The following is a 15,283-nucleotide window of genomic DNA, read 5'->3' on the forward strand; positions in this document are numbered from 1 at the left end:
GGCCATTTCATGAAGAGGGTAGAACAAGATCAGAAGGTTTATGGGAGAAGAGAATAAAGTGGTATAAGGCTTGGTAGCTCTGCAGAAACTTTAAAGTCAGTTGAGCTCAATACAAATACATGGTCCTACCTTTAAAAGGCTGATAATAAACATCCAAAGCAATGGGATGAGACAATCAGAAGTCAATGAAATGTGGGAGTGTTTAGGGCAATTTTTTTCTTTCAAAATGCACCATGGGAACAGTTTGCAGAAAGCAAACTGACTTGAACCAGATGCAGTGATGGATGTAATGATCTTCTGTTTCCTCAACCATGTACCTTTCTGGTGGATATTTGTGTATTTAAGAACAAATCCTGCTATGGGACTAAAGCCTGAAATGAGAGAGAGAAAGTGTATGTTGGCTATTTTGTGCTGATGAAACTTCCCAGCATGAAATAGTTCTGGATGCCTTTTAATTCAGAAGTAATCCGGAACGTGGCATAACATAAACTCTACTCCAGCAGAACTGAACTAATGCCAAATTAATTATTTAGGATTTTAAAATGAATTGTGCCCTGGGCTGGCCTGGGATCCATTTAAATTACATTCCTAAGTAGGAACCTAAAGTTGAGTACTTTCAGCATGTCTTATTAGTGGTGGTAGTGTTAAAGTCTTTCTTTTTTTTTTGTGTCTACATCTTCATTACAACATGCTTTTCAGAGAGTGTCAGTTTTATTTATCAGTAGAGCATCAGACGCATAGTGCTTTGTGTACTTGTATAAACAGTACTACTTTCAAAGGCCTAAAAATGTTTAGTGTGGGATGTGTGTGAAGTTTTAAATTCTGATTCCTAGAAAAATAAAAGACCAGATTCTGAGGTTATGACTGTGTCCTGTACCCAGTCAAATTCTCACTGACTCCAATTCTCTCTCCATCCATTTTAGACTCATGCCAAAGGAGGAAAGAAAATGGTACAGACTGATGAATGGCGGGATAGCACTGTGGAGGAAAGGCTGGAATACTCACTTGTCAAGGTGAATTTATATAAAGTTACCGTACGTAGTCAAAGTATGCAGTATGCAGATATCATACCTGTGGCCCACCTGCTGTTACCAAGATATAGTCCTTAAGAAGGCCACTGTTGGCTTAAAATTCATAATCTATCTTGCCTACGTTACTAATAACACAAGTAATTTCAAATAAATAGCCATATTTAGTTTTCACTGCTTAGACTCTTTCACTTGCAATTTACTCAACTATGTGAATGGGGATTGACTGGTCAGCTTCACTTCTAATGTTCTGTTTCTACTCCATTTCACTTTCCGTTAAAAGGATGCTGGTATGTTTGGGTTGCAAATGCGATGAAGAGCAGCGTTCATGTAATCATAAACTGGTTTCCATTCAAACTCTTTAAAAAGATTTGTTTATGTTGGGAGTTAGCACAAAATATAATTATGTAACTTCATGATTAGTCAGTGTTTGGATAGATGCTTGTTGTAGACAGTTTACTAATTGCATACTAAATAAAGAATAGTGAATTGCATAGAGAAAGTGAATAAGGAAGTGTTATTTACCCCTTCACATAACACAAAATCTAGGGGTCACCCAATAAATTTAATAGGCAGCAGATTTAAAACCTATACAAGGAAGTATTTCATTCAATGCACAGTCAATCTGTGGAACTCATTGCTTGGGTATGTTGTGAATGTCAAAAGTATAACTGGGTTAAAAAAAAAAAAATAAGTTCATGGAGAATAGGTCTATTAGTAGCTATTAGTCAAGGAGGTTAGTGATGCCACCCCATGCTCTGGGTGTCCCTAAACCTTGGAGAGCCAGAAACTGGGACTGAATGACAGGGGATGGATCACTCTATAAATTGCCCTGTTCTGTTCATTCCCACTGAAGCATCTGTCACTGGCCACTATCAGAAGACAGAATACTGGTCTAGATGGACTATTGATCTGATCCAGTATGGCCATTCTTATGTTCTTATTACTTCTGTGGGTATGCAGTCACACAGAATCCCCCCAGAAAATGCATCCCCACCCTGCAGAATTCCTGTGCTTCCCTGCAGAAAACTGTAGGGAAGCCGGGGGTGGGTGGGTGGGGTGGGGAGGTGGGGGAATGACCCTGCGTGCAGGGTTTTGGGGGGGCGGGGCGAAGATTGCCCCCCTCCAAACAGAGGTGAGTCATGGGGGGGATACACGGGTTTACGTGCCACTGTCCCCCTCCCCCTCCCGGTAGAGTCTCATTGCCCCTGCACCCCGAACCCCCCAATGAGCCCCTATATATCCAGATCTCCCACTGAGCCACTTTCCCACGTATTTCCCCACACAAAAACGTCTCGCCCCACACCTGGATTCCCACACACTAAGCCCCACCACACTTGGATTCTGCTGGACTGAGCCTCCCTGCCCATAACTGGCGCAGAGGGGTAGGGCCAGCCCTTGCACTGAGTCAGGGTCAGGTGCAGCCTCACTGCTTTGTGTCTGTACTGGGGGAGGTGCAGGCTTCAGGGTGATCTCCAGCCTCAACGTAGTCAGTGGCCTTTGCTCTCCACTGCCTGCTGGAGCCACATTTATTTATTGACAAATACAATTTGCAGAATTTTATAGAATTTTAAAATATTGTGTGCATAATTTTTAATTTTTTTGGCACAGAATTTTTAAGTTTGGCACAGAATTCCCTCAGGAGTATCTTATGCATATTTTAATGAGAGCAAGGCTGTCCAAGAAAAAGTAATTGAAAGATAGTTATGATGCATTCTTGAAGATAAGCAGTCTAAAGTTGATCAATTTTTGCTTTTGTGATTTTTTTTTTTAAAAGGACTCTGAAAATTATGGGGAGAACACCGACATGAATACCCACACATATATACACACACACTGTGTGTGTGTGTGTGTGTGTGTGTGTGTGTATAATTAATATATATATATATATATTATACACACACAAAATTTTTATTTATTTATTTATATATATATATATATATATATATATAAAATAAATAAATAAAAATTTTGTAAATTTTTTTTTCAGGGCATTGAAAAATTCATCATTGAGGACACAGAAGAGGCAAGATTAAACTATGAAAAATATCCCAGATCTCTGAACATAATTGAAGGGCCCCTGATGAATGGCATGAAAGTTGTTGGTGATCTTTTTGGTGCTGGAAAGATGTTTCTGCCTCAGGTAAAGACGGGAATAATCCCTGTCTCTTGTATTTCCACAAGTTTAGCCTAGCCTCTCTATTATCTATCCAGTTGTTGCTTATAATAAGTGTCCATAAGTCGTTCTATTCCAGCTTCCCTTTCCAAAGGAAGTGGAATGTTTAAATGCTAAAGAAGTAGATGTAGCTATTAAGATGATGATGTTTTTTGTTCTTTCATTGCACATGACCCTTCTTTGTAGGTGGGGTTTTGTTGGGTTTTCTGTTTTGTTTCCTTCCCTTTCTTTTCAATTCCCCATCTTTTTTCCATGCTGCTTGGTGGGCACCTCTTTGACCATTGCATTGTAATTTCATCTTTAGTGGATTTAACTTAAGGGCCTGATCCTGAAAAGAGGTGAGCTCCTTCAACTCACATTGAGCTATTTATGTTTGGTGGTTACTAAGCACTTGTCAGGATTGGGCCACACAGCCCTGCTCCTACAGTGAGCTCCAGGCACTCAGTGGGGCTCTGCATGGAGCAGTAGTTGGACAGCATGGAGCTCACCACAAGAGTGGGATCTGTGTTTGCAAATGTGTATTTTGGTTTGCAGGTTTTCTGTGACTGGTTAGAAAAACAAGCTGTTGAAGGACTGTAGTTTCTCTGTGTCTGACACTCCTTTCCTCCATTTGTCAATTCAGGTGATAAAGTCTGCTCGAGTTATGAAGAAGGCAGTTGGCTACCTCATTCCCTACATGGAAAAGGAAAGAGAGGAAAAGAGAGCTAAATCCGGCAGTATTGAAGAAGAGGTAAGTTGTGCTCTCTTGTGCTGTAACTCTGTAAAACTATCTTTCACTGAAGCTGGGCTATAGATCTGTATGAATTGTTTGATTTAAAAACCTGAAATCTAGGCCAGGCACACTTCAGTGTGTGAACCTAGGCCTGGTTCCAAGTGGATCTTGTATGAATTAGGGCTAGGAGTCCAAATCACGTGGCTCAGGCTCCGCATGGCTGTGACCTGAAGCCAAACACCAGAACTTCTGTGGTTGGGTCTGAAATGTCGTATATGTTTTTAGTTTGAACTTCAAAATTTGTGGAATAACGCTGGTAAACTGAAAATGACAAATTCCATACGGCTTTGCCAATTATCGGGGGCCTGGATGCGATGTCTGATCTAAATTCTGCAGCAAGATCTGCTTTCTGCGGTTTGTCGGCAGCAGATGTTGTGGCAAATAGAAACTTCTGCAGCAGCATAATATAAAAGAATTTTGAAAAATCAGGAGAAACCCAGAGAAATGGTAAACCTAAAATTTGTAAGTTTTCTTGGGCTTTTCCTTAGATGAATACTTTTCAATGGATTTATAGTTTTGTGCTGTGGACATCAAGGCCTCTTGATATAGAATTTATTTTCCATTTGCTATCCATTCTTTACATAGTTATGCCTTTCATGAAATAATGGTTAAACATTTAAAAAAAAAATGCTGGAAAGAAGGACTTTAATAGAAAAAAATTCTGTATAATCTAACGGGAGAGAGAGAGCATGTCTTTTTTTTTCTCCTCCCTTAGCCATCTCTCATGGATTTTTCTCTCTCCTGCCGGAGAATGATTTTGCAGACTTTTTTTCCCTTCCCCTCCATTTGCAGCAGCAACATATTCTTTGCTTCTGCTGCTCTCTGTTTCGAACCAACTCCTGTCTATTTTAAGTTGTGTGCACCCTAGTATTCCTCTTTAGGGTGACTGCCTGTATCTGATCTAGTGCCAATAAGAATCTGGATTGGGCCCCATTTGAGCTTTGTGGCCTCTGTGGCATTTGGTGAACTCTGTGTCACCAAAGAGGGAGGCTAACAGAGTTTGAGGGATTTTAAGAAAGAGTCAGCTCCTGCTCAATGTAAGACTGCTGCTCTGATGGGGAACGTGGGAAGAGAATGAGCAAGACCGAGCAGTCCCTCCTGCAGCATCTGCACAGTGAGGGCTATAGAGTCTTCCCCTGGAAATACTGCTCCTGGAGATAGCTGTTGAGCAGGAGGAGAATGCCTTGCAGCCTCCATCTGAAAGCACGTTTGCACACTTGACAGACTTCACTTTTTCATGGTTCCTTCCAGGACCATTTCAGTCACTGAGAGGCAGGGATGGTGAAGCCCTACCTATTGCATGAGAGGACAAAAGGTCTGCAACCACAGCCAGTAGCAGAATAAAAAGAGTAATTTGGGTCCGTACCCATTACTGGAGCACTCCACCTCATTAGCAACAATCAAAATGACCGTGTTTAAAGAGTACATCTAAAATAAAGTACTTGTCTAGTATAGATTTTTATTTCTTCCTTTCCCCTTAATGTCTTTATTTCCTTAGAGCTTTCATCACTGGCTAAGTCAATAGTGGTTACTAGGTCGTCATACTTTCATATAGTTTTCCCCCGCCACTCACTTGATTAAATAGATTTTTAAATTTATTTTTATGTATTCCAACAGAAAACGCTCCGCAAAATTCATCACTGTAGTTCCTCTAAGATGTTTCCTAGTGAACCATCATTAGGTGTGGTGTTCTCAAATGCCCTCTCTCCTAAAAGAGAGAAGTATTGTTAAGATATTAGATTAGCCATTTTAGTAAACAGCAATAGCCTTGAGGAGCTAAGGATTTGTAGATGATCAGAGATGCAAGCACTTCACAAAAAGACTTATTAGTGAGAGCAGCAGTGATTGCTGAAAGAACACTTCATTAGTAGGCACACTGAGATTTATGGAGATGCATAATGGAAAGTGTTCTAGCAAGCCCAGAAAAGGCACCGGAGGCCCCAAGGAGGAGATCTGGTGACTGTTCCTGGATCCATATAGGAGAGAAGATACTCAAAATGTATATTTCTAGTTGTATTTTAATATGCAACATTCTCCCCTCTGCCTGGGCTCCGCTTGATGCAGGGAAGCGGGGAGCCATCATGGAGCCTATGACTGCTCCCTGTCCTACACCAGTCCAGACATGGAATTATAGCAGCCTATGCACTGCTCTAAGGTATGCCACTGACATACAGTTCTTGAGGGAGAATCACTATAGGGGAACTCTACTTTTGCCACACCACTGGCAGTGCCCTCTGTGCCAGCATGGGGGGTGCATCTGGTGCAGGAGCTCCCTCGTCTAGGTTTACACCCTTGATAGGTTCTGATCTTTAAGGGGAATTCTCTGCTGGCCATTGATGTCCCGAATCTGGCCAATTTGTGCAGCTTGAGTCATATAAAATAGCCAGGTTGGACTAGAGAGTCTGGCCCGTTATTACTGAGTTGTAGAAGATTCTAACTCTTTTGGTGTGTGTGAAACTTTACTCCTCAATTCCTTTCCATCCATAATTCACTTCCCTTTCAATACAACATTCAAATAGATCAAAATGATCCTCGAGGCACAAACGTGCACTTGGTTCTGAGCAGTTGTTCTCCGTTCTAAATATTTTATCTAATTAAACTAGAATATTAGTGCAATTGTTATATTTTAGAGCAGCGGTACTACACAAGTTGAAGTCTGTGTAACCCTGAACGAAATAGGGTTCAGCTCTAAAACAGTTTTACCAGTTAAATCGGTCTCAGAAATCAGTTACTTTTCAGTTAATAATTGTCATTTAATATTGATTTGTGTTGCAGTAGCACTAGGAGCCCCACTCGTGGACTAGGACCCCATTATGCTGGGTGCTGTACAAACAAATTGAGCCTTCCTCATAGTTATAAATACTGAGATGTTTGTTCATCTTGCAGGACCCTTACCATGGCACAGTAGTGCTAGCTACTGTAAAAGGAGACGTACATGATATTGGCAAGAATATCGTGGGAGTGGTACTAGGCTGCAACAATTTCAGGTAATGAACTTAGCTGTTTGTCCCTGTTTTCTTTACAGTATAATATTCTCTTCTAAATTATAATAAAATTTGTTGTGTCAGAAGAAACTAGAATAGGGCAAAAAGCAAGGGGCAGGATTGCTGGTCCTACGAGTTAAAAATAGCAACAAAAAGAACCAGGAAACTGACTTAAACCCACAAGGTTTTAGAAGAAAAATAAACAGTTACTTTTATGTGCCATTTGCTTTTGAACCTTTAAGGTCCTTTTTTTCAACTTTTTCTTCACAGCCACAAGCCCTTGAAACTTGAAGGTCTTTGTGAAGGTTTATAATTTCTTTTTTTTTAAATTTAAGCTGAGAGGCTCACCTAGCACTGAGGCCCCACCATCAAAATCCAGGGGAAGTACCCACATGAAAAACCCAGCTTCCTGCTATCAGTTGCTGGGAAGAGGGAAAAACGAGGATTTCAGACAGGGTACTGTCCCAGGATACTGCTTGGGGCAGGGATCTGTATTTCATATCAGCCTCTGGCTAATAGGCATCTTATAAATCTAAAGTTCTTCCCTTTTCTAGCTACTGGAAAGAAGATTAAACTTCCTTTATTTATTTATTTATTTATTTATTTTTGTCCCTTATGCAGAACATCCTAGCTGTTGCAAGGGGTGTGGAGGTCAGCAGCAAGCAGAGTACTTGGATACTTGGCTCCTCCCTCACCCTTTGTTTGGCTTCTTTTCCCCATGAATAACTCCTTGTATGCCAAAGCAGCATGGAACTGACATGATTCTTATTGCTTTCCCTGCTGCCCACATGGTTGTGAATAGCAGCTTGTGGAACTGACCAGAGGCTTGTCAGCTTTGCTCCACTGCTGCTTTGCACGGTTATGAGCAGTAACAGAGGCACTTGAGTTACCTGTGCAGATTCAGAAAGGTGACACTGTATTGGTTTACTGTAAGTGTGTTTGGAAAGTTATTTACACAGTCATAAGGAATAGAAAGTTAGTTTTCTTGTAAAGGAAAACATAAGTTCTACGTAAGTTTATGGTACAGGTTGCCTCAATTGCCCAAAGCAAGTGGATTTTTTGAGCCCTGATGTTAGTTTTTTGTATTTGTTTATTCTGTTCCTCTCTTCACACTTAAAATTTACCACCGTAATGTTTTACCATCAGTAACTTATTGCTTACTACTTTTTAAAAGCCTTCACTACATTAGTGTTTGAACAAAAGTTCAACAAATTTGAACAAAAAAAATGGAAGAATGAGTGAAGTTAAATACTATCAAAATCATAGTTTAAAATACATTTGTTTGCCACCAAAATTGTTATATGAAAACAGCACTGCTTTCCATATTATTTGTGTTTAGTTTGTTCACATCTGTTCCCCCTCCATCTCTGTTTATTACATAAATAAAAATAATGTGGAAATTTTTAAAAAAAGGTCGGACTGTGCAGTTTCTCAGTCCTCTCCTCTCCCCGATACTTTATCCTCTGAAATCCGTTCAGGAGCTGAAAGTCCTCCAGGGTCCCCAGTATTTCCAGAATAATAAACCTGCAAAAAGGGACCACCTTCTCTCCTCCCCCCCCACCACCTTTGCCTTCAGATTTCTGTGGTCTTCCTGTATAATACAATGCTGCAGTACTGGACCAGTGGTTTATAATGAAGTGTTTTGGTCTTCATTCAAAAATGCTCTGTTTTTGTTAACTTTAGAAGTCTTGTACCATTACATTTCTTTTCACAGAGTTATCGATTTAGGAGTCATGACTCCGTGTGATAAGATATTGAGAGCTGCTATTGAAAACAAAGCAGGTACAGAGATTTCATTTGTACTTTTCAGCTGTTTGATTTTAAACACATTTGAATTATATTGCTGATGAGGCATACTTCTAAAGTTTGAGAAACTTATGAATAGCATGGCAGTGTAAAGACTTTACCATAGATAAGTAAGAATTTAAGTACTTATTCTTTTTTTATTGTTGTTGCTACTTGTATCTGGTATTTACTTGACAACTTTTATCCAGGAATTTCAAAACACTTGGCAAAATAATACCTATGTGAAATGGTAAATCCTATTATACCCATTGCACAGATGGATAAACTGAGACTTGGAGAGGTTAAGTGATTTCTCCAATGTGTCACAAGTCAGAAAAAGAGTTAGGAATAGAACTCTTGGCCTCTAGAACCATTCTGAACTTGTAAACAAGTGCATGTTAAAACCAGAATTCATCTTTCTAGGACAATAAAGAACTACTTGTCTGGACCAAGTCCCAGTTGCTCTCAAATTGTGTTGTGGCTTGGAGGACGTGAACTATGCAGGAATACAGATGGGGGTCTGAAAGCACTAGTATGGTAGATGAGGGTCCCCAAGGGCTGTGTGTATAGTAATCCAACTCCTTATGCCTTTTTGAAAGGGCACACTCACCACTAGTGTGTCCTCTCATGGCTAGCATGGTGTAGCAAGTTCTGTCACCTCTAAAGCTCCCGGCCAACAATCACTTTGGCCTGGTGGTGCTCTCTTTTCCTGGAACTCAGCCCTCTGCCCAGGTCATGATTTAAGTCCACCTCTTCCATGGTAACAAGAAGTGCAGCAAACCAAAGTCCAAAACCTTGTATCAGGTCCTCAGTCCTAACTCTGGGCCCTCTGGTCCTCACATGTTTCTCTCAGGGGCTTCACTCCACTTTCTCCAGTGGCTGGTAAGGGAACCTAGGCCCTCCCACTCCTCTGGGTTCCAGCCCAGGGTCCTGTAGCGAACAGACAAGGTCTGTCTATTCAAATCCAACCCTGCTCCCTCTCTGGGCTTCTTCCAACCATAGCCTTTTATGAGGCCTTATTCTCACACTCTTCTCTAAGGGCCAGGGATTTGCAGGACTCTCCCCTGGAATCTCCCAATCAAATTCCAAAGTAAAAGTACAAAAGAAAAGCCAACTTCTGCCGCCTTTGAGCTTGTTCGTTCATCCCTCTCTGGTGCTCTATTTTGTTCCTCAGCTGAGCACTTTCCAGACTTCCTCCTTGGAAGGACTTTCTCCTTGGCACCTCCCAACTCCAGCTGGAGTCAATGGGAGCTGCGTATACTCAATACTCTGGGAACGAGGCCCAGTATGTCTAAAGTTGGGCACTCAAAATCATTTGCCTCTTCTGAAAATTTTGTATCTTCCAGTTAGGTCAAAACTACCACCCAGTGCTTCTGAAATACTATCTTTTATTAATAACTGCTGTGTTTTTACAGTACACTTTCTCTCTTTGGTGTCTGAAGCACAAAGCTGATTTTATAAAGTTTAGCTACAGATGAAAAATTGTATTGTGCAATACTACTTTCCTAAGTAAATTTTTTTAACCCATTTTTGTTTAATCTGTAATAGATATAATTGGCCTGTCTGGTCTTATCACACCTTCTTTGGATGAAATGATTTTTGTTGCCAAGGAAATGGAGAGATTAGAGATCAAGATTCCTTTGTTGATTGGAGGAGCAACTACATCTAAGTAAGAGAGATATTTTGCTTATTTTTAAAATACCATCAAATATAAGATTTTTTTTTTTTTTTTTTTTTTTTAAACAATACATAGAAGGGTAACTCTTCTCTCCGCCATGTACTGCTGCTGTTATAATTTTCATCTCGAGGAACCCAAAACACTTTTACCACCATGGACCAGATCCCCACCCTCACAACACCTTCATGCAAGGAGCTGAGCAATTTGGCTCTGATCCAGCAAAGCACTTCTGAGTGTACTTAACTTTAATCGTATCATGATGATGCTGTCATCATCATCATGGCAAGTCCCTTTGCAGATCGATCACCATGCAGATTCACCTTTAGCTAGACTTTAAGCAGATGATGGTTCCATTGACTTCAGTGGGCTTGCTGACATGCTTAAAGTTTAAGCATATTTTTAAGTGCTTTGCTGGATCAGGATCAGTATGTGCAGCACCTTGAGGATTGAACTCAGGGTCCCCTTGAAGCAGGCTAAGAAAGACACATTCTGGCCACTTGCACACATGCCAGTAAATATTGAATTTGGTAGTCTGTTTTGGGACTGTGATCTCATTCTCTTGCATACATTAAAATGAAATAGTGTTACTGTTATGATTTTCTAAAAAACAATGTTGACACCTGACATCTAATATTAACCTTCTCAATATATTTAAGCAGGTGACAACTCTGGAGATTGCAGGGGTCAGTTCTTGACCCTGTGGAAGTGTTAGTATTGCTTCTTTCTTTACCAGCAGCTTGTGCATATTCTGATCAGTGGTTCCATTAGTCCTGGACCAAGTGGCCTTGGCAAAATGGTTCAGTAACATTACAGGAACTGACTAGATTAAGAAGACCATTGTGATGTAAACTTTAAAATACAGTAACCTTTAAATCTATGAAATAACCTTTTTACTTGCATGGGTCTCATTCATTGCCTATAATGTTGAGATTTCAAATATTGAGACTTTCAGCAAAGCAATTTTGTCCTGATTAGTGGAAGGCTACCTGCCTCCAACCCTAAATGTTAGTCATTTGTGGGTCCCAATGCACAGTCATTTTGAAACAGCCTTGCACAGTTCATTCCTATGAAGACGAAGTAAACTACACGGATGTTGGCTTCATTTCAGATTTTGGAGAGTAATTTACATATGTACAGTTTATTATACATTGTAGTTTTGTGTATATGCAGGTGTGCAGACACAGACTACAATGCATGTAAAATGTATGTGGACTTTTAAATCAAAGGCACATGCTTCATCACAGATTTTGGAGAATGAGGCATTTTCTTTATTACTCTTCAAAGTAAGATAACACATATTTACTTTTACATTCAGACAAATACACTTCAAAGGCTGTTTATGAAGAGCCATCTGCACTCACCTTGTGGAGTCCAAGTTGCACCCATTCTAGTTCCTTTCCATAGATGAATGTCAATATTACAAACGCAGTCATTGCTTGGGTGTGGGGAAAATAAGTTTGGCTGAGGGAGAAGGAGATGCACAGATCCACAGACAGGATGTACATAGTTGGGCGTCTTTATTTTGAGAAGCACATACTTCCATTATTACTAAAATGTCTCTTAGTAATTTCAGACATAGTGGCAATGTATTACACTTGATGATTTTATGAAAGATAATTTAAAAAATATCAAAAAGATGCATTCTCACTGTATGCCATGTATCTGTCCATTCAGGTTTTTTCCCACCTTTGCATATTAAAATAAAGGTCGGAAGAGGTTTGGACCTTAAGCAAATATTATTCCTTGATGACTGAAATCCCAGACATGGTTATCAAAAGAAACCAAACTAAGATCCAAAAGAGGTAGCTTTCACAATTATACTGCAGAGTTATCAGTAATACATACATCACCCACCTTGTCTCTCTCTTATCCTGGGACCAACAGTGCTACAACATTACTGCATATAAAGATTAATATGACAACTCATATTATGGGCTATATTTTTTACATTGCATTGTTAAATGCACAACTCAAGACTTCAGCACAGAGAATTGAAGGTGCAAAAATGTGGAATTATTTTCACTTTATTTATACTTCTGAAATAATTCTAAGGTCTTAGATTCTTAAATTCTGTCTATTTTTTAAAGTTTAGAAATTAAACTTGCACTCAATGTTTGAAGTACATATAAGCATCTAAATAGATGGCCATGCCTATCTAGTTAATCTTTATTCTTTCATACAGTAATGGCCCCCATTACTGTAGTATCTGAGTGTGTCTCAGTCTTTATTCTCAAAACACCTCTGTGACCTAGGGAAGTGGTGTTATCCCCATTTTACAGATGGGGAGCTGAGGCACAGATTGAGAAGTGACTTGCCCAGGGTGACACAAGAAGTCAGTGGCAAAGCAGGGGCTTGAACCCAGAACAAGGCTAGTGCCCAAACCACTGACCCATCCTTTTGCCCTTTGTTCTCCTGTTTTGGTGTGCAATACATTTTGCACATCTACATGTTACAATTATGTGTGTAATTCATTTTTTAATTACTGCAGTAGTGGACACAACTGTCAAAACTAAGTACCACAGGTAGCCAAGTGTGCAATTTGGTGGTACTGGAAGCAAGAGTGTAAGGGTGTTGGAAGCCCTAGAGCAGTTGCAAGCAAGATATGGGGGGTGTGTGTGTGTTTGTGTGTGTGTGTGTGTGTGTGTGTGAGAGAGAGAGAGAGAGACCGACCATGTCTCCCTCTAGTGACTGGTCCTAGCAAGGACCTTGCTCAGACAGCTTGCCTAATGTGCGCATTACAAAGTTCCTCCTTCAGTTCAGGTGAGTGGGTGCTTGTGCTTTTGGTTCTAAAGGCTGTGGGTTTGTTACATGTACCTACAGTAGAATGCCTTATGTACTGTCAATCTCAGTACATCAGTTGTCTGTGTTAGCGGAACTCTGTTAAAGGACAAGAGGCCTACTTAAACAGAAAAAAGAAAAGGAGGACTTGTGGCACCTTAGAGACTAACCAATTTATTTGAGCATAAGCTTTCGAAAGCTTATGCTCAAATAAATTGGTTAGCCTCTAAGGTGCCACAAGTCCTCCTTTTCTTTTTGTGGATACAGACTAACAAGGCTGCTACTCTGAAACCTACTTAAACAGAAGTACTTGTAAGATGTACGGAAGGAACTACAATATTTTTTTCTAGTGGATTTAGCCTTAAACGTCAACCTCATGGGGTATTATGAGGCTCAATTAATTGATGAGCACAATTCTGTTCTGTGTTGCAACCTTTTGAAAGTCAATGAGGTTATGTGTAGGGGAAGCTGGCACAGAATTTGGTTCAATATTTGTAAAGAATTTTGATACCCTTGGAAGGTGCCATTATACATATAAATTATATCTGTGTTTTTATTGATCAATTTACAGCTCATGAATGGATTAATTTAATCTTCTGTTCTAGTTGTAAATTTAGGATTTCATTGTCTGCCAGAAGAAATCTTGGCTTTTTAAAGTCTTTATAAAAAGCACAACCTTGAAAGTGTCTCAGTGCATCATGGTTTAGAAAAGACTTGTACCTTGGTTTGCAACACTTACTTTTGTTCTGTTTTCCCATTTCAGAACACATACAGCTGTGAAAATTGCCCCACGGTACAGCGCACCAGTCATTCATGTCCTTGATGCATCCAAGAGTGTGGTGGTTGTAAGTTCTGGATCGCAGTTCTCCCGCTCAAACACACCCACCCCACCCCTTCCCATAGTGCTGTATATTTTATCTGAAGTGGCCTGATCCTGCAAGTTCACCTGTGGGTAAAAGTCACCCTGTGCATGGGCCCAGATCAAGGCCTGTGCACTAGTGAAATCCCACTGAAGCCTATTTTGAGAGCCTAAGTGGGAATGAAGAGGTGCCTAAGTCTTGAGCCGGCCCTTAGCAAAGGGTGCAGAACAACCCTTCAGGTCCCTTTGGTTAGCTTTTAACTTTTAAGAATGTCACCAATAAGCCTCTTCCTGCTTTTTAAAAGCTAACTCCTACAGACCAGGCCTGCCTGGTAGTACTCATCATGACACTGTCACCAAGAGGAGGGAAACCCATGGTCAGGGATACCCCCTATCTTCTACGCTGGGTTGAGTTCATTGTCAAGCAGGGGAGTTTTCAGAGTGTGTCAGCGAGTGAAACAGTGCTTCAGATTTTTGTCAGGCCAGTTCATGAGCTAGACATCAGGCAACTTCTGCTTGGAAGTAACATTCCACATTATCAGGGTGTGGCCAATATATGGATGAAATGAAGGATTAAAAAATTATTCCATAGGAACTCACCGGTTTCTCAGTTGGAATCATCTCTCACATTGAGAGCTGGCCCCATGGTGATACGAAGTAAGATTTGTTCCCTAGACCCAGCACTGCTGTACATTGTTGAAGCTGGTCATCGCCTTAAGGCATATTGTTTTAATCCATATCAATTGCCAGTATAATATCTACATAAATAAACACAATGCACACAAGGAAATCCAAATGTGATGAAAAATAAATATCTGCAACTCTCCCGCACTGTTTCTATATCAGATTTGTATGGTGTTATGCCGCTTTTGAATGCGAAAAGCAGTCATGGACAAAATTAAATATTTTAAGAACAGAAAAATATCATAGTGCTACTATATAAGTCCATGGCAGGCCTACACCTGGAATACCATGTGCTGTTTTGGTGACCCTGTCTCAAAGAAGATATATTAGAATTGGAAGACGTACAGAGAAGGGCAACAAAAACGGTTAGATGTATGGAACAGCTTCTGTATAAGGAGAGATTAAAAACACTGGCACTGTTCATCTTGGAGAAGAGATGACTGGAGCACGGGGGATATGATAGGTCTATACAGTTGTGAATTTGTGGAGAAAGTGTATAGGGAATTATTATTTACCCCTTCACACGAACCAGGGGTCAC

General features: G+C 40.3%; 1 protein-coding gene across 1 annotated transcript in view; it reads left to right on the forward strand.

Annotated features, from left to right (window-relative positions):
* MTR (5-methyltetrahydrofolate-homocysteine methyltransferase) overlaps positions 1-15,283 on the forward strand; it is a 72,150-nt gene that overhangs the window by 42,295 nt on the left and 14,572 nt on the right. Inside the window, exons 19-25 of the mRNA XM_074948894.1 lie at positions 924-1,013; positions 3,019-3,171; positions 3,827-3,934; positions 6,863-6,963; positions 8,675-8,742; positions 10,294-10,414; positions 13,965-14,046. Coding sequence (XP_074804995.1) covers positions 924-1,013; positions 3,019-3,171; positions 3,827-3,934; positions 6,863-6,963; positions 8,675-8,742; positions 10,294-10,414; positions 13,965-14,046 — 723 coding nt within the window. The remainder of the gene's footprint in view (positions 1-923; positions 1,014-3,018; positions 3,172-3,826; positions 3,935-6,862; positions 6,964-8,674; positions 8,743-10,293; positions 10,415-13,964; positions 14,047-15,283) is intronic.

The sequence above is a fragment of the Natator depressus genome, chromosome 3 (assembly GCF_965152275.1).
Source record: "Natator depressus isolate rNatDep1 chromosome 3, rNatDep2.hap1, whole genome shotgun sequence".
NCBI lineage: Eukaryota > Metazoa > Chordata > Testudines > Cheloniidae > Natator > Natator depressus.